This window comes from Amblyraja radiata, chromosome 4, assembly GCF_010909765.2.
Source record: "Amblyraja radiata isolate CabotCenter1 chromosome 4, sAmbRad1.1.pri, whole genome shotgun sequence".
NCBI lineage: Eukaryota > Metazoa > Chordata > Chondrichthyes > Rajiformes > Rajidae > Amblyraja > Amblyraja radiata.
Window position 1 is genome coordinate 54,533,025 of NC_045959.1, and position 20,681 is coordinate 54,553,705.

The 20,681-nt window shown below is 42.7% G+C and overlaps 1 protein-coding gene across 6 annotated transcripts in view; it reads right to left on the minus strand.

The window, feature by feature from the left end:
* The window catches only part of vps13b (vacuolar protein sorting 13 homolog B), an 806,769-nt gene that overhangs the window by 569,607 nt on the left and 216,481 nt on the right, over positions 1 to 20,681 (minus strand). For all 6 annotated transcript variants that reach the window (XM_033019455.1, XM_033019454.1, XM_033019453.1 and 3 more), the window contains exon 17: positions 6,620 to 6,804. In XM_033019455.1, the coding sequence (XP_032875346.1) occupies positions 6,620 to 6,804 (185 nt within the window). The remainder of the gene's footprint in view (positions 1 to 6,619; positions 6,805 to 20,681) is intronic.

Here is a 20,681-nt window from a genome sequence, read left to right on the forward strand (position 1 = left end):
CCTCCACACACCAGGGACAATTTTATCACTTATTGAAACCAATTAACTTACAAACGTGTTTGTCTTTGGGAGGAAACCGGAGCACTCGGAGAAAACCCACATGGTCACGGGGAGAACGTTCAAACTCCTTACAGACAGCACCAGTGGTCAGGAACAAACCTGGGTCTCTGGCACTGGAAGACAGCAACTCCACTGCTGCGCCCTCAGAGAAGGTTGCAGTTGACCACTCAACAGTACCAGAAAGCAATCAAGCATCTTCTACCAGGAACCTCTAGTTAGGCAGGAATCCAACATTGGGTCTCCATCAACAACTTTGGAACTGGTACAGCCACCTGCCAGATGACGCTGACAGGATGCCATATCCAGATGCGCTGTAGTTAGACAGTTAGGCTCCTGTGCATTATTCACCCATGGAGACATTCATCCTCACCCTATGGGAGCAACTCATGCTTCAATTATGACCACAAACTATCAGCGGAGCTTATCCCAGGATAAACAGGAAAACTACAACACCACCGCTCAAATATCACAATCAATCTTAATTCAGTCACCGGACAACAGTACACAAAAGCTGCTTACATGCAGAGATATTTCAAGGCTGAGTCATCAACAAATTCACTGAAACATGGACAGAATTGGCCTTGTACCAAATAAACAAAAAAGGTCCTATACCAAACTGTACCTCCTACCAAATTATCCTTTGGTAAATAAAGGTCCAAGTCATGGGCCACTTCCCGTATCTTGGAAGGCACCTCATGAAAAGGCAGGTATCAATGATGTAATTCACACTATCTCCAGTGCACCAGCAGAAACTCTGGACATGCAGCAAAAGGAGCATTTGAAGATCAAGACCTCAAAAACCCTGTACATAGTTCATCAGGCCAATGTTAACTGGAAGCCAACGTTGACAGCAAAACAACAACAGAACAACAGGTTGCCTTCATGGAAGAGGTGAATTGGGTATGATTGAGGCACGTTCTATAAAGATGAACAAATAAATCTTATTTTTCCCCTATGCATAGGATAGGTTTAGTGGGATATGGGCCAAACGCAGGCAGGTGGGACTAGTGTAGATGGGACATGTCGGTCGGTGTGGGAAAGTTGGGCTGAATGGCCTATTCCACAATGTATGACTTTATGACTCTAAATGACTATTAACCACATTCCAGATCAAATTAGATGAAAAAAATATAGGAACAGAATTAAGCCACTCAGCCCATTGAGTTTGCTCTGTCATTCAATCATGGTTGATCTATTTTTTCCTCTTAGCCCCATTCTCCTGCCTTTTCCTCATAACCTTTGACACCCTTAGAGGACATCGAGGACAATGACACAAAGAGAGTTGTAAATAACAGCAAGAACCAGATTACAAAATAAGAAGTGGAAGTTAAGAGAGAGGCACAGAGAGTATCAAAAATGGGATTGCTAAAGTGGAAATGCAAAAGTGGAATAAAATACTAAATAGTCGGAATACGATCCATTACCATCCAAATTGGGTTCTGGCACAAGGATGTTGAGGAGAATACTATGGGTACTGAATACATATTTTGCATTAGTCAATAGCAAGGAAGGGAATGTTCCAAAGTAATAGTCAACGAAACACATAGTTGAGAATTGGATGTGTAAACAATTATCGTAATGGCATTTTAGAAAAATTAGTTGAAATTAATGTAACTCAGCCACCAGTACTGAATGGGATATATCCCTGGATTTTGAGTGGAGAAAAATCATAGGGAGACCAACCATGACAATTCGGAAGATAGACAGAAAATGCTGGAGTAACTCAGTGGGTCAGGCTGAATCTCTGGAGAAAAGGAATAGGTGACGTTTCAGGTCAGAGCCCTTCTTCAGACTTAATATTTCACTGCTCTTAGTTTATGTCTAAAAGAAAGAGGACTGGAGAGCAGCAGGTAGTACTCCCTCATTCAAACAAAGTGAGTAAGGATACATCCAGCAACTATAGACCAGGGAGTTTAATCTAATGGTGGGAAACCTATCAGAAATATTGATCCAGGGCAAAATTAATAGTCACCTGGAAGAAAATTGATTAATATGGGCAATAGAGCACAGATTTGTTAAAGACAAACTGTGTTTGACTAAACTGGTAAAACATTTTAAGCAGTTAATGGATAGATTTTACATGCATAATGCAGTTGATGTGGTGTGCGTGGATTTTCAGGTTTTTGATAAGGTGCCACATAACAGATATCAAAGTTAAATTATCAAGTTATCAAGTCTGAAGAAGTCTCGACCCAAAACGTCACCCATTCCTTCTCTCCAGAGATGCTGCCTGTCCCGCTGAGTTACTCCAGCATTTTGTACCTACTTTCAAGTTAAATCGTGGCAAGAAATGGGCACTGATTTCAGGAATAAAAAGTTGGCTAAGTAACAGTCAAAAGTCAAGAGTTCAAAACTGCAATATGTAATCCTGACCTGTTCTGCTGCCAAGTATAGAGAGCAAATGGATTGTTTTTTGAACCGGAGGGTAAATGGTGGTGTTCTCCAGGAATCGTTGTTAGGACCAATATTTTCTCTTGATCTATATTAGTCACCTAAATTTGCAGGTGATAACTGTCTATCATATATCATATCATATTATGGGGCTGTCCCACTGTACGAGCTAATTCAAGAGTTCTCCCGAGTTTCCCCCGATTCAAACTCGGAGAATTATGGTAATAGCCGCTCGTAGGTACTCGGGGCTCTCGTGGACATTTTACAACATGTTGAAAAATCTTCACGAGTCTTCACGAGCTTACCGCATTTCCCGAGTATCTTCCGTTAGCGTTACGCGCCGCTAAGAGACGTCCCGAGCTCCGACGTACCCGCTACGTACATTCTACGTGCTTACCATGAGTTTGATTTTTTTTTTAAATTCGGGAGAGCTCTTGAATTACCTCGTACAGTGGGACAGGCCCTTAACTTATAAAAGTCTGATCTTGGATGTTTACTTGTAGGTTTGCTTGCTTGCTTGCTTGCTTGCCTGAACTTTTTCTTTGATTCACATCTCCTCGAAAACCCAACGTGGTAACGGTGAAATTTTTACATATTCCGGTAGAGATTTACCTCATGATTTCAAAAATCGCCTCATCTGAAAATTTGATTCATTATTTCCCAAGTTTTTTACTAAAATTGTTCACCAATCTGACATCTTTTTAAAATTAACGTGCTGAAGCGAGCTGGATGACGTCACAATGTCTTTGCTCCTCGCGGCAAGCTGCGCAGCAGGGGCACTGTTTTCCATGAGCTGCGAGTTACACGGCCCAGCCACCCTCCCCCCCCCCCCCCCCCTCTGGATTTAAGCCGTTGAACACGGGATCAAGCTGTGCTGCACGCTCCGCTGGGCTCCTTCGTTGTACACCATCGCTGCGGCGGTCGTTATCGCAGCGAAGCCGCGGACAAGTGCAGTGGAAAAGTGGCCGCCGCTGGTGAGTGGGCTTACACTCATGGAAGCCACGATCGGTCGGCCCTCCGCTGCTTTTCACCATCCTCAGATCGCTCCGGGCCGCGCTCTGGTCCACGCCGGCCGCAGCCTACCTCGGGCCCGGGGCCTGGTGGGGTGGCCTGTTCTACGACCTGGGTAGGTGTTGCCTCTACCCCCTCCTCCTCCCTCTCTACCCCCTCCCCGGGGCAGAGAAAGAGAGAGAGGGTGGGGGGGGGGGGGGAGGGCGGGATGGAGAGGGGGGGATGGAGAGGGGGGTGTGTGTGTGTGTGTGTGTGTGTGTGTGTGTGTGTGTGTGTGCGCGCGTTTGTGCGCGCGCGCACGCGGCCGAAGGCCCCCCTCGCAATCGCGCGTTGAGGGAGCGGGACCCAACGGGTCCCCCTTGAACTAGTAGTTTCTAAATTTGTGAAAAAGGGCTAAACTTTGCAGCAATATGAGATGTGAGAAGGAGAGTGATAAATTCAACATAATTTGAAAATGGATAGACACGTAAAGAGATCTAATGTAGAGAAATACAGATTTTCTTTTTTGATAAGAAGAGTGAGAAAAAACAATATGTGGAGTTGTGAGTTCCAGGGATGTGTGCACAATCATTGAATATGACAAGGCAGCTTGAGAAAGCATTTTGTAAGGCATACACAATTCTGTGCTTTGTCAACAGAGGCATTGGGTATAAATGTACAATCTTTACTTAAGTTTTGTGTTTAGTTTATTCATCACAAAATATTATTGGAAGGACGTGAAGTAATTAGAGAGGATCCAGCAAAACGTTTCAAGATTATTTCCTGCGATGATGAACTGGAATCCCACAGATAGATGAAAGAAGCTGGACTGTTTCCTTTGGAGAAAGGAAGAAAGAGAAAGGTGGCGCTGCAGTAGTTACTACCTTGCAGCGCAAGAGATCCGGGTTCCAGCCTGACTATGGGCGCTGTTTGTATGGAGTTTGTATATTCTCCCTGTGGGTGGGTTTCCTCCGGGTGCTCTGGTTCCTTCCCACACTCCAAAATCGTACATGCTTGTAGGTTGATTGGCTTGGAAAAATTGTAAATTGTTCCTCGTATATAGGATAGTGTTAGTGTGCAGGGATCGCTGGTCAGTGGGGACACGGTGGGCCGAAAGGCGTGTTTCCACACTGCATCTCTAAAATAAACTAAATTAGAAGACTGAGGGGAGATTTGATAATTATATGACGTAATGAAGGGTTTGGGCAGACAGAATTTGGACAGGTTATTCCCCATGATTGACAGTGGAATAGCTTTTTTTATAATTAGAATTTGGAATGAACTGCATGAACTTCAAATTCAAGTAAAGAACTTCAAATTCCTGGGCGTGCATATTTCCGAAGATCTCCCCTGATCCCAGAACACTGATGCAATCATAAAGAAAGCTCATCAGCGCCTCTACTTCCTGAGAAGGTTACGGAGAGTCGGTATAGAAATTAGGTAGAAATTAGGTGCAGGAGTAGGCCATTCGGCCCTTCGAGCCTGTTTCTATTCCACTTACAGTGCCCTCCATAATGTTTGGGACAAAGATCCATCATTATTTATTTGCCTCTGTACTCCACAATTTGAGATTTGTAATTAAAAAAATCACATGTGGTATGTCAAGGAGGACTCTCGAACTTCTACAGGTGTACAGTAGAGGGCATGTTGACCGGTTGCATCGTTGCTTGGTTCGGCAACCTGAGCGTCCAGGAGCAGAAAAGGCTGCAAAAAGTTGTAAACACTGCCTGGGCCATCATCGGCTCTGACCTCCCTACCATCGAGGGGATCTATCGCAGTCACTGCCTCAAAAAGGCTGCTAGCATCATCAAGGACCCACACCATCCTGGCCACACACTCATCTCTCCGCTGCCCTCAGGTAGAAAGTACAGGAGCCTGAAATCTGCAACATCCAGGTTCAGGAACAGCTTCTTCCCCACAGCCATCAGACTATTAAACACAACTTCAAACAAACTCTGAACTATAACAGCCTATTGCACTTTATCTGTTTATTGATGTGTGTGTATATATATATATATATTCTATGGTATATGGACATAATGATCTGATCTGTATTTATGACTGCAATATCCTGTTGTGCTGCAGCAATGCAAGAATTTCATTGTCCTGTCTGGGACACATGACAATAAACTCTCTTGACGACTTGACTCTTGGTATAGAGAATGCAAGTCCCACTGAGGCCTTCAAGAGAGAACAAGATAAATTCAATAAATAGGTGGCAGAGGAAAAAATTGCAAGGCTACGGAAAAGGAGTCAGTGCATGAAACTTGTAAGTTGTTGTGTAGGAAAGAACAGCAGATGCTGGTTTAAATCGAAGGAAGACCCAAAATGCTGGAGTAACTCAGTGGGATAGGTAGCATCTCTGGAGAGAAGGAATGGGTGAGGTTTCGGGTCGAGACCCTTCTGCTAAGTTGTTTTAAGTTGTTGTACTGGTGAAGTAGCACAGTGCTGTAAACAGTATGATTCCACTGAGCTGCCATGATCAGTTCCCTCTTGGACTATGATATATATTAAATGGACTACCTAAAGCAAACATTAAAAGATGTACCACCAACACTTTCACTGCAAAATACTCCAAATCATCTGGCAGGGTGAATGACCCAACATCACTGTCCTCTTCTACAGCAGAATACTCAACCTCAATGCCAATTATACCAGGCAATGAGTAGACCACACCATTTGCAGGTTTAACACCACGCTCCTGAAACTGGCACTCAATTCCAAACACTATCACAATAAAAAAATACCAAGGAAGGAGGAAGTGCTTAAAGAATATTTTGCGAGTTCTTTAATTGAGAACGTAAAACACAACTTGAGGACTCTATGGGCACTATTCAAATCATCAGCAGACACAAAGTGCTGGAGTAAGTCAGCAGGTCAGGCAGCATCTTTGGAGAACATGGATCGGCGACTTTTTGAATTGAGAGCCTTCTTCAGAAATGTTACCTTTCCATGTTCTCCAGAGACGCTGCCTGACCTGCCGAGTTTCTCCAGTGCTTAGTGTCCTTTTGTGTGTTAACCAGCATTTGATGTTCTTAGTTTCTTCAAATCATCAACACTTGGCTGCAAATTAAACCATTCTTAAAAAAACCTATTAAACTACATACTTTAGGGTCAGGGATACGAGACAAATCGCAGCAATGTTTCAGTTATTCATAACATCATTGAACTAACATACCTGAAGGTCTGAAGATGTCCTTTATCAAAGATTCATCTACTGGTGATGATACAGATGCTCCTGGATTATGTGTCCAACTCTGTAAAATGGCTTGCAGCAACAACGTTTGGGCCCTTGTAACTTGTACAGTCAGACTGGGCAACTCAAATATACATTCTGATGTTGTAACAAAAGGTCGTTTCACCCTATTAAGAAAAAAGAAAAAAGAAAACATGAAGCAGCAAATTTACATTGAATTACATTAATTTAAGAGAACAAACTCAGGTTTTTTGACCCAACACGCCCATGGCAGTGTTTCTATTCCACTTACAATGCCCTCCATAATGTTTGGGACAAAGATCCATCATTATTTATTTGCCTCTGTACTCCACAATTTGAGATTTGTAATTTAAAAAATCACATGTGGTTATAGTGCACATTGTCAGATTTTATTAAAGGGTATCTTTATACATTTTGGTTTCACCATGTAGAAATAACAGATGTATTTATACATATTCCCCCCATTTCAGGGCACCATAATGTTTGGGACACATGGCTTCACAGGCGTGTGTAATTGCTCAGGTGTGTTTAAATGCCTCCTTAATGCAGGTATAGTGCAGCACCTAGTCTTTCCTCCAATCTTTCCATCACCTTTGGAAACTTTTATTGCTTTTTATTAACATGAGGACCAAAGTTGTGCCAATGAAAGTCAAAGAAGCCATTATGAGACTGAGAAACAAGAATAAAACTGATAGGGACATCAGCTTATGCTTACCAAAATCAAAGGTGTGGATTTGTCAATGACCACTGTCCGCAGAAGACATCATGAACAGAAATACAGAGGCTACACAGCAAGATGCAAATCACTGGTTCGCCACAAAAATAGGGTGGCCAGGTTACAGTTTACCAAGAAGTACTTAAAAGAGCAACCACAGTTCTGGAAAAAGGTCTGCGGACAGATGAGACGAAGATTAACATATATCAGAGTGATGGCAAGAGCAAAGTGTGGAGGAGAAAAGGAACTGCCCACGATCCATAACATACCACCTCATCTGTGAAACACGGTGGTGGGGGTGTTATGGCTTGGGCATGTCTGGCTGCTGAAGGTACTGCCTCACTTATCTTCATTGAAGATACAACTGCTGAGGGTAGTAGAATAATGAATTCTGAAGTGTATAGACACATCCTATCTGCTCAAGTTCAAACAAATTCCTCAAAACTCATTGTCCGACGGTTCATTCTACAGCAAGACAATGATCCCAAACATACTGCTAAAGCAACAAAGGAGTTTTTCAAAGCTAAAAAATTGTCAATTCTTGAGTGGCCAAGTCAATCACCCGATCTGAACCCAAATGAGCATGTCTTTTATATGCTGAAGAGAAAACTGAAGGGGACTAACCCCCAAAACAGGCATAAGCTAAATATGGCTGCAATACAGGTCTGGCAGAGCATCACCAGAGAAGACACCCAGCAACTGGTGATGTCCATGAATCGCAGACTTCAAGCAGTCATTGCATGCAAAGGATATGCAACAAAATACTAAACATGATTACTTTCATTTGCATGACATTGCTGTGTCCCAAACATTATGGTGCCCTGAAATGGTGCGACATCACCATGGAGGTCCGCTGGACTGGAGGGCGGCATCCCCGGCCTGGATCGATCGCCTCAGCGCAGAGGGAGAACAAGTAGGGAAGAGACGAAGACTAAAGACTTTGCCTCCATCACAGTGAGGATGTGCTTGGTGAACTCACTGTGGTGGATGTTTAATTTGTGTTTATTGTATGTTTTGTTTTTATTGGTTCTGTGTATGACTGCAGGCAACATAATTTCGTTCAGACCGAAAGGTCTGAATGACAATAAAGGAATCTAATCTAATCTAATCTAAGCTAAAATGGGGGAACGAAGTATAAACACTGCTGTAATTTTTACATGGTGAAACCAAAATGTATGAAAAATGGTCTTTCTTAAAATCTGACAATGTGCATTTTAACCACATGTGATTTTTTTCGATTCCAAATCTCAAATTGTGGAGTACAGAGGCAAATAAATAAATGATGGGTCTTTAATCCCAAACATATGGAGGGCACTGGACGTCTTCTTCCAATTGACTTAATCTCAACCATTCAATAAATATACCCTACTCATTTCTCCCGCAAGTACCTTATCTGTTTTCTCCTTAAGTGCATCAATGCTATCCACCTCAATCACTCCACATGTTACCAAGTTCCACATGCTCATTAAACTACCAACACTTTCCTGGATTTTTCAGGAACTATCTTAGTTAATGTACAAAGTGCAGATTCAACAGAATGTATGTTCCATGAAATGTAAGGAACTGAGTAAGCGTATCAGATGAGCAGTGATGAAGGAGGTACAGGCCCACCACCGATTTGCTGACAACTCGTGGTCCTTCTCCTCCTTTAATTCGGACAAAATTCCAAGAACGTACTTGAAAGTCCCCCTGAAAATGTGGAGCCTAGGCCGGGTGAGGCGGCCGATCCCAACTTTATCGGGTTTCCCGCACCAATCGGCGGGTTGGAATTTCCCCTTGCGACGGGGGCTCTGGAAATCCAGCCTAGTTGGAGGCAGCAGATCCATTCCCATCAAACCAGAAATAAACAGGTGAAAAATGTTTGGCACTTGCTGCACATGGAACTCAATTGCAAAATAAAAAAGGGCTTGAAGAACTCAGCGGGTCAGACCACATCTGCAGAGGAAATTTCAGGTCAGAACACTTCTTTACTGATGGAGTAGCGGGGAGAAGGCCGGAAAAGGGATGAGGGTGCTAGGGTAAATCCTGGTGAGTAAGAGGTGGAAACAGGTGAGGGGATAGGATGGGGAGTGTCAGATGGGTGGAGTAATTTAGTTTAGAGATACAGCAGTGAAACAGGCTCTTCGGCCCAATGGGTCTACTGATCTCACCATCATGCAGGTTCCATTTTATCGCACTTTCTCATCAACTCATAACACTCTTGGTGCAATTTACAAAGTCAAATTAACCAACAAAACCACACGTCTTTGGGATGCGAGAGGAAATCGAAGTAACCGAAGGAAATCCACGCAGTCACAGGGAGAACGTGCAAACTCCACGCAGAATGCACCCAAGATCAGCTTCAAACCAGGGTCTCTGGTACTATGAGGCAGCAGCTCTACCAGCTGAGCCATTGTGCTGCCAAGTAAATGATAAAGGCTAGAGGTGAGAATGAGACTAAAAGGTGTCATATGAAAGAAAGAGGAGGAGTGAAATGTAAAACAGGAGGACGGGATATATGTGGAAGTGGACAGGGAAGAGGGGAAATAGGGAGAATAATTGGGAAATGTGGGACTCGGGGATGGGATATGAACGTTCCGAGGAGATGAACAAAGCAGGGTGACGAGAGTGGTGGGAGATGAGGGGTGTGTGCACTGGGATGGATTGGCAAGGAAAAGCGAGAGGAGTGGTGGGGAAATAGTGCACAGTATTCCTTGAAATTGGAGAATTTAATGTTAATACCACTGGGTTATAGGTTAGCCAAGAGGAATATATGGGGCTGTTAAAAAGCACATTCAGTTAATGCATGCAAAACATATTTAACAATAACCCAAAATAAGTAACCACCTTATTTTTTTTTGAAAAGTCATAAGGTAGATCAAAACTTGAGAGATTAGGATAGCACAGTTATGGGCACTGGATAAAAAAGAATATTATGAAATCTGATCGAATGAAAGATGATTTCAGTTTTTCAGGTTTATGAAACACAAACTTGCTTACTGGCATTTAAAAAAAAAATCATATTGCTGATTTTAGTTTAAATTCTCTCAGTTTGGCTTGCTCTTCTAATAAGTTGTGAAGAGTGAATAATGCTATAGCTCTCTGCAAAACATGCGTATGTTCTCCAGGAATACGTCTATAAAAATTAGGTCAAACTCTATACTCCCGGGGAGAATAAATCTCCATACAACTAGCAGATCAAGCATCTCATTAAAACAAAACTTGGACAAAGTCCAGTGTAAATACAGAAGTAGAACGACTGACAGGTCCCCCTCTATACTTCTTCCTCCTCTTAGCAGAAAGAAACTGGAAACGTTACTGATCAAAACAATTACGTTGCTTTAATAAAAATCATACTTAAAATACTTCCCTCTGGCACTGACCAAAACATATTATTTGGTACAGGTAAGTAGTTTTGATTCACTGGATTTAGTACGTGCAGACTTAAAGTACAGCTATTCAAGATTTCAAAATCAACACCTGCCTAACGCAGAAGGAATATTACAACAAGCAGCTGGCTTTAATGGTTTACATAGAGTCCCAAAATGCGAGCTTGAAACCCACAGAATGTTTCCAAAAATTTAATTTTGATTATTACTCATATCCTGTGCAATGTAAAACTGTAGGCTCAGTTTTTCCAAAATAACAGCAAGTTAGAACTAGTTTTTTTCAATTACATAACTGTGCATGTTGCTAGTTCAACAAAGTTTGACCGAATCGACATTTGCAATGTAAAACCTACGGATCTATTTTAACTGTGAATTAATGGCCAACACTAACACAAGAACTAAGAATATCACATGAGATATAATTAATAATTTCAAAGTAATTGAGTCCAATGGGTAAAGAAGAACCAAAGTCCATTGCAAAAAAAATTGCCTATGATATTCAGCAAGTGACTGCAAAGAAAGAACTAGTGCAATACTTTAAATTGTATTGTATCCAAGGTTGTCATAAAATGCAAGAGTTTTGAACAGGAGGAGCTATTGAACAGGAGTTTTGAACAGGAGGAGCTATTGTTAAGTTTGATTGCACTTTCCATCTGAGATTGGTTGTTGTGTAGTTAACGGTGGCACAGTGGCGCAGCTAGTAGAGTTGCTGCTTCACAGCGTCAGAGACCCGGTTTGATCCCAACCTCAGGTGCAGTCTGTGTGGAGTTTGCACATTCTCCGTCTGACTGCATGAGTTTCCTCCGGTTTCCTCCCGCATTCCAAAAACATACGTATTTAGATTAATTGGCCTCTCATCAAAGTTCCTCAAACGTGGAGGGAGTGGATGAGATAATGCAATAACACAGATGTAATGTAACCGATTATTGAAGAAGTGTTTCGACTTGAAACGTCACCTATTCCTTTTCGCCAGAGTTGCTGTCTGACCCACTGAGTTACTCCAGCATTTTATGTCTGTCTTTGGTATATAACCAGCACGTGCACTTCCTTCCTACACATAGTGTAACCAATTGATGGTCGGCATGGATTCAGTGAGCTGAAGGGCCTATTTCCATGCTGCATCCATAAACTAAACTAATATAAATTCAGATGCATAGAAGCTCTCTGCATACTTCCATTCTAAAGTTTGGGACAACACAAGTTGAACACATGAAGACATAAAACTGATGTGCAGGAAAAGACCATCTGATCCATCAAGCCTGCCACAATCACTGGTCAAACAATCACTGAAGAAACTATGCACAAACAAGTACTCTAGGGGATTTTGAGGCAAACTCGATAATAATACTCTAAACCACATCAAGAGAAACAAAACAGAAGATGAAGGGAAGGGGGGGGGGAGGTTCTTAATTACTACAGGGAGCACAAAAAGGACAATGATCTAAGAACAAGACACAACAGCAGATTAAACTTAAACCAGGTGCAACGAGATTATTAAAAATTAAAGATATAAAACAGTGCACAAAGCTCTTCTGGTACAACCGTATGTGATTAGGAGAGGAAGTCAAATTTAGCATATCTGAAAGTAAATTGAGATCTGTAGCGAAGGAAAGGAAAACTGTCATTTGAGATGCAGGCTAATTTTCATAATCTCCTGTCCAAAAGCATGTTCCAGAGTTTGGGGAGTAGGGCAGGACACCTTCACATCATTGCAATCAAGAAGGAACTCAGCTTGAAAGAAGCAAAAATATCAAAATAAGAAGAAACAAATAGTGGAATTACAAATTTTATTGGAGCAGACTATCATTGGTTAGAAGACACTTAAAAGATACTTGGACAGGTACATGGATAGGAAGGTTTAGATGGATATGGGCCAAACACAGGCAAATGAGACTAGCTTGGATGGGGCATCTCAATGGGGGCAAGAATGAATTGGGCTGAATGGTCAAATTTATGACCTTTATGACCCACAAATTGATCAAATTTACGCTAACAAAATTTTGCTCTGTACTTCCCCACTGCAACATATAACACAATAAACATCACACAACTGCCTCACAGTGCCAGACACAAGGTTCAATCCTGACCACGGATGTTAACTGTGTTGAGTTTGCAGATTCTTAATGTGAGAGCATGGGTTTCTTCCCAGATTGCAAGGTGTGGGTTGGTAGGCTAATTGTCATTGTAAATTGCCCCATTGTGTAGGCAGTCTGGTGGGGTGCAACAGATAATGAGATTGTGGGAAGAATGAAAAGGGATGAAGGTAGGATCAGCATAAATAGATGATTGATGATCGATGTGGTCTCAGCGAGCCAAAGGGCCTTCTTCTGTGCATCATCTGTCTGCAACTCCATGTTTCTAATTCTAATTCTAATAATCTACAACAGCGGAAATTGGAGGAACACCACCTCATATTCCATCTGGGGTCCTTGCGTCCTTATGGCATGAACATTGAATTCTCCCAATTTGGCTAGCCCGTGCTGTCTCCTCCCCTTCCTTAACCCTCTAGCTGTCTCCTCCCACCCTCCCATCCGCCCGCCCTCGGGCTCCTCCTCCTCCTCCCCTTTTCCTTCTTTCTTTCCCCACCCCCCATCAGTCTGAAGAAGGGTTTCGGCCCGAAACGTCGCCTATTTCCTTCGCTCCATAGATGCTGCTGCACCCGATGAGTTTCTCCAGCAATTTTGTGTACCTTTCTAATACAGATTGTGTTGTTTACTCAAAAAGTTAGGTGTGGCACATTAACAAGGATGTTGCCAGGACTAGAGGGTCTGAGCTATGGTTGAGGTTGAGTAGGCTGGGACTTTATTCCTTGGAGCGCAAGAGGATGAGGGGTGATCTTATAGAGGTGTATAAGATCATGAGAGGAATAGATCGGGTAGATGCACAGAGTCTCTTGCCCAGAGTAGGTGAATCGAGGACCAGAGGACATAGGTTTAAGGTGAAAGGGAAAAGATTTAATAGGAATCTGAAGGGTAACTTCTTCACACAAAGGGTGGTGGATATATGGAACAAGCTGCCAGAGGAAGTAGTTGAGGCAGGAACTATCCCAACATTTAAGAAATAGTTAGACAGGTACATGGATAGTAGGTACACAAAAATGCTGGAGAAACTCAGCGGGTGCAGCAGCATCTATGGAGCGAAGGAAATAGGCAACGTTTCGGTCCGAAACCCTTCTTCAGACCTTCGCTCCATAGATGCTGCTGCACCCGCTGAGTTTCTCCAGCATTTTTGTGTACCTTCGATTTTCCAGCATCTGCAGTTCCTTCTTAAACAGGTACATGGATAGGACAGGTTTGGAGGGATATGGACCAAATGCTGGCAGGTAGGACTAGTGCAGCTATTGGCCGGTGTGGGCAAGTTGGGCCAGTTTCCACACTGCATCACTCTATGACTCTATTTGTCCCTCATTTAATTTTTTGTTTAATCTATAGTTTTACATAGATTTACTTATTTAGAATTCGACCTTCAAAAGTGCATGCAAAATTGGGATCAGCAGATTGCTGTCCTCTGATAGGCAATGGTTCAATATGGAACACAGGCAGGAAATTGTCACTGTGAAGGATCAGTCATGATCGAATGGCGGAGAAGACCCGATGGGCCAAATGGCCGGATTCTGCTCCTACGTCTTATGAACATGAGCACACTAAAAGGGAGATTGTGCTCTCACTCAGCTTTTATTCATGATTTTTACATCCCACAAATAATCAGCATATCTGTGATGTTCACCCACATTAAAACCAGACAAATCCTGGTCTGATTCCCTGGAGTTAACAGCACAAAAAACATTCTTCACTATAATGTAGGGACAAGGAACTGCAAATGCTGGTTTACAAAAAGCAGACAAAGTGCTGGAGCAACTCAGCAGCATCTCAGGAGAACATGGACAGGTGATGTTTCGGTTGGGCCGCTGAGTTACTCCAGCACTTTGTGTCGTACTTCGCTATAAGACAGTTTTATCGAGCACAAATCATGTACTGGCATCATTATTCCAATTGGCAACAGACCTTCCTAATGACCAGAGAAGTGAAATTCCAGGAAACATTCATAAAACCTTTTCTGGCATGAATGGCATACAAACTCTTTGCAATCTGTAAGGATTCCTGCCCTATTCTCTTCAATTTCAGAAATAGATCAATCTCACTTTTGAATAAAATCAATGAATAATATTTCACACCCTTTGAGGATAGGGAACTCCAAAAGATCCCCGAGAAAAAAAATCCTCACATTTTAGTCTTAAATGCCCAATCCTTTGTTTAGTAATTGTGAATCTTAATGCTAGACTCCTCAGACAGGGTGGACATTGTCTCCATATTTACCCAAGTAGGCTTCCATGAGGTCACCTCTCAGTCTTCTAAACCCTAAAGCGCAGAAGCCCAGCCTTCTTAGTCTCTCCTCATGTCAAATCCACCATTCCATGAACGAGTCTTATGTCTGTGACATTTTACTCATTGTACCTTGTAAAATGCTTTAAAGCCCTGTCCCACGGTAAGTTCATTCCAAGAGTTCTCCCGAGTTTGCCCTTATTTGAACTCGGAGATTTACGGTAATGGCCACTCGTCGGTACTTGGGGCTCTCGTGGCCATTTTTCAACATGTTAAGAAATCTTCACGAGTCTTCCCGTGCTTACCTGTCGTTAGCAAGTCTTCCCGAGTACCTGCCGTTAGCGTTACGAGCTGCTAAGAGACGTCCCCTAGCTCCAACGTACCCGCTACGTTCATTCTCCGTGCTTACCACGAGTTTGATTTTTTTTTAACTCGGGAGAGCTCTTGGAATGAACTCGTACCGTGGGACAGGGCTTTTACATTTTGCAGCATGGTGGCAGAGTAGCTGGCTGACAGCGCCAGTGACCTGGATTTGTTCCTGACTACGGGTGCTCTCTGTATGGAGTTTGTACATTGTCCCACTGACTTTTGTGGGTTTCCCCCCACACTACAAAGATGTACAGGTTTGTAGGCTAATTGACTTGGTAAAATAGTAAATTATCCCTAGTATGTGTAGGATAGTGTAGTGTGCGAGGATCGCTAGTCGGCGCGGAATCAGTGAGACAAAGGGCCTGTTTCCGCGCTGTATCTCTAAATTAACAACTAAAAATTATTCTATTTAAACATTCTATGTTGCATAATGTCCTTCAGTCCTCTTCTACCTTTCATGGAACAGCATTCTTTTCATCATGTTCAACCATTTCCATTACAACAGCAATGGATCAGCCTCTGCTAGTTCCACCACAACATTGTCAATGTTGCTGCCCATCTAACTTTGTCCCCAAATTTCACCTTCTCTTGTCAAGCTCTTGTCGGGCGAGACCAGGCGAGACCAAGCTCTTGTCAGGCGAGACCAAGCGCAGGCTCGGCGATCATTTCACTGAGCACCTCTGCTCAGTGCGCCTCAACCTGCCTGATATCCCGGTTGCTTAACATTTTAACTCCCCATCCCATTCTGACCTTTCTGTCCTGAGTCTCCTCCACCGTCAGAGTGAGGCCCAGCGCAAATTGGAGGATCAGCACCTCATATTTGCTTAGGTAGCTTACAACCCAGCGGCATGCATATTAACTTCTCTAACTTCAAGTAACCCTTGCTTTCCCTCTCTCCATCCCTCCCCCTTCCTAGTTCTCTGACCAGTCCAACTGTCCCCCTGATTAAATTGTATCTCTGGATGCTTAGGAAAGAACTGCAGATGCTGGTTTAAATCGAAGGGACAGGCAGCATCTCTGGAGAGGAGTGGGTAACGTTTCGGGTCGAGACCCTTCTTCAGATGGATGCTCTCTGGATCTCTGGATGCTTTGTTGTCACCTTCCCCAAGCTAACGATGTATTCTACATTTTCCTAGAACTTCATCCCCTTTTGATCTCATTTTCATACTTTACGCTTCCTTATCTCTGCATCTCCTCCTTCCCCGACTCGCAGTCTGAAAAAGGGACTCGAACCAAAACTCGTCACCCTTTCCTTGTATCCAGAGATGCTACCTGTCCCGCTGAGTAACTCCAACATTTAGTGTCTACCTTAGGTTACTACACCTTTTTGTCTCTTTTTCATCTCTAGTCTTTATCCACCCATCTGACAATCAAACCCACCTCACTTGTATCCACCTTCATTTGTCAGATTTTGTTCCACCACTATTCTTCTTACAACTTTCTCACACATGTAGAATACAATCAGTTTGAAGAAGGTCCTCACCCAAAGCGTTTTCGATCCATTCCCTCTATAGTTGCTGCCCGACTCACTTAGAGTTACTCCAGCACTCAGTGCTTTGCTTAAATTTCTAGCAGCTGCAGTTTTTGTTTTATTCACAGAATGAGCATGGTGTTGTCTACACTACAGGGATGAAGTTTTTTTCAACTGTTCCAAGTTTTCAGTAACTTGCCACTTGAATTCCAATTTACTCCTTTCACTGTGGAGGTCCTGCCCTGGTTGGACTTCCCAAAAATGCAACAGCATGCACTTATCTATATTACACTTCATTAACCATTCTTCAGCCCACCTGCAAAAACAAATCAAGATCCTGCTGCAATTTTTGACTACCATCTTCGCCAGCTACAATACCACCCACTTCAGTGTCATCTTAAAAGTTGCTAATTATGCCTTGTACCATTAACTATTGACTGTTGTACGTTCATATCCAAATCATTGATATAGATGGCAAACAGCACTGATTCCTGAATCGCACCACAAGTCACAGGCTTTCAAACCAAAACCCGAACCTTGCACCTTCACCCTCAGTTTGCTTCCATGAAGCCAATTTTCTATCCAGCCAGCTAGCTCTCCTTGGATCCCCTGCAATCTAACCTTCCAGAACAACCTACCATGCGGAACCTTGTCAAATTCTCATTCAGCACTAAAGCTAATACTAGATATGGAAAAAAATATATTAGATGTATTATTTTAAATTGTAGATTAGCACTCATTAATGGAATCAGACTCTCTTCTATGCCCCGTAACTCTGCTCTCACTCCCCACTCGTAACAAGGGCAGAGTCCCCCTTGTCCTCACTTTCCCCCCTACCAGCTGTCACACACAACAAATATTCCTCCGACATTTTCGCCACCTCCAACGGGATCCCACCACTGGCCACATCTTCCCATCTCCTCCTGTCTGCTTTCCACAGAGACCACTCCCTCCTTAACTCGCTGGTCAATTTGTCCCTTCCCACCCAAACCACCCCCTCTCCTGGCACTTTCCCTTGCAACCACAGGAAATGCTACACTTGTCGCTTTACCTCCCCCCTTGACTCCATTCAAGGACCCAAGCAGTCTTTCCAGGTGCGGCAGAGGTTCACCTGCACCTCCTCCAACCTCATCTATTGCATCCGCTGCTCTAGGTGTCAGCTGCTCTACATCGGTGAGACCAAGCGTAGGCTTGGCGATTGCTTCGCCCAATACCTCCGCTCGGTTCGCAATAACCAACCTGATCTACCGGTGGCTCAGCACTTCAACTCCTCCTCCCATTCCGAATCCGACCTTTCTGTCCTGGGCCTCCTCCATGGCCAGAGAGAGGCCTACCCTAAATTGGAGGAGCAGCACCTCATATTTCGCTTGGGCAGTTTACACCCCAGCGGTATGAACATTGACTTCTCTAATTTCAGGTAATCCCGGCTTTCTCCTCCCCTTCCCAGCTCTCCCTCAGCCCACTGTCTCCGCCTCTTCCTTTCTTCTTCCCGTACCCCCCCACCCTCACATCAGTCTGAAGAAGGGTCTCGACCCGAAAAGGTGCCTGTTTCCTTCGCTCCATAGATGCTGCCTCACCCGCTGAGTTTCTTCAGCATTTTTGTCTACCTTAAAAATTAAAATAATGTGTTGTGTCTTGCTGTATTTGCCAGATATATACACACACACACAAACAAATCATATTTTATCAGTGAAATATATACATATGCAAGACCAAACAGGCAGTATTATGCAATTTATTATGCAATTCATGATTCAACATTGCTGTAACTAAAAGACAAGTTTCTATAGTTGCAGGATCTAAAGAAAATAATTATATTTTGGTGTCGTCTAAAAACAAAATGAGAAAGTCCAGGGAAAGGTTTTGTGCGAGGCACTAAATAAACCACAAATTCTTTGCGAGCATCAGTCATGCAATTACGCATAGTGTTTTCATTCACTTCAAATAAATGTAATTAATTTTGGAATGTCATACTAAATTTTTGAAAGCCTACTTTCAAAGTACATTCATTACTGATGTGGAAAAATCGCAAATACCCGTATGGTTTATCATGCTCAAATAAATTGAAGACATCCAGCGATTTGAAAGATGTAAACCGTCCAAGAATATTACCTTCAGTTACATCAATTTTAATTACAAAAATCTGTAAACATTCCTGCAATTTTAGTTTCTTTCACACATTCCACTATTTTATTCTCAGATAGAAAGAACAATTGAATCAGGTGGAGAGACTTCAAGGGATTTTATTTTTGACCCATTCAAAATTGAAGGTATGAATGAGATCCAGATGGGTTTTTTTTTATAAAGGGAATTACAGCTTAATGGTAATTCCAGTAAAGCAGGTAGAATATCTTTACCTCCCCCTTCATGGGTCAAAGCATGCATGCTGTGTTTTTATACAATTCAGATGAAGTTTGATTCATTTCAGCTGGGTTTTTATTTACTTCCATTCACACCTAAGTTATTTGGGGTGCTGCTTTGTTCGTTACAAGTTATGAACTGCATGTAATGAACCTGATCACTTTAGTAGGCAGTCCATTTAGTTATTCATAATGCAGCTGTTCCAAGAAGAACATAACGAAAGGAAATAAGAGTACAATGTTGAAACAGATTTATGAAGTCATAGTCTAACGTTCCACAAGGGGTGCTAAGAATCCCCAAGACGTTTAACCAAAACTTGCTACACAAACACCTTTTGTAAACTTACGGAGTGAGTGTGAGTCACACATTTTGACAGAAGTTTCATCTAAGTTGTTGTCAAAATTCCATTCAATATTTCCATTAATCTTAATGTAAATAAAAGGGAAATTACGCAAGACTCAGAGGAAAGCGTAGGGGAGCTCTCGCATTTAGTTCATATAGGTTCATAAGTTCTAGGGGCAGAATTAGGCCATTCGGCCCATCAAGTCTACTCTGCCGTTCAATGATGGCCGATCTATCTTTCCCTCTCAACCCCACTCACATGCCTTATCCCCATAACCCCTGACCCATACTAATCAAGAATCTGTCAATCTAGCCTTAAAAATATCCATCTACTTCGCCTTCACAGCCTTCTACGGCATTGAATTTCATAGATTCACAACCCTATCACCAGGTTCATTGCATTCATTGGATTTCAAAGGTGTACAAAATCATGAAGGGAATAGATGGGGTCGATGCACAGAGTCTCTTGCCCAGAGTCGGGGAAACGAGAACGAGAACGAGAGTGCCCTCCATAATGTTTGGAACAAAGACACATCATTATTTATTTGCCTCTGTACTCCACAATTTGAGATTTGTAATAGAAAAACATCACATGTGGTTAAAGTGCACATTGTCAGATTTTAATAAAGGCCATTTTTATACATTTTGATTTCACCACGTAGAAATTACAGCAGAGTTTATACATAGTCCCCCCATTTCAGGGCACCATAATGTTTGGGACACAACAATGACATGTAAATGAAAGTGGTCATGTTTAGTATTTTGTTGCATATCCTTTGCATGTAAAGACTGCTTGAAGTCTGCGATTCATGGACATCACCGGTTGCTGGGTGTCTTCTCTGGTGATGCTCTGCCAGGCCTATATTGCAGCATCTTTAGCTTGTGCTTGTTTTGGGGGCTAGCTCCCTTCAGTTTTCTCTTCAGCATATAAAAGCATGCTCAATTGGGTTCAGATCGGGTGATTAACTTGACCACTCAAGAATTGCCCATTTTTTTAGCTTTGAAAAACTCCTTTGTTGCTTTGGCAGTATGTTTGGGATCATTGTTTTGCTGTAGAATGAACCGCCGGCCAATG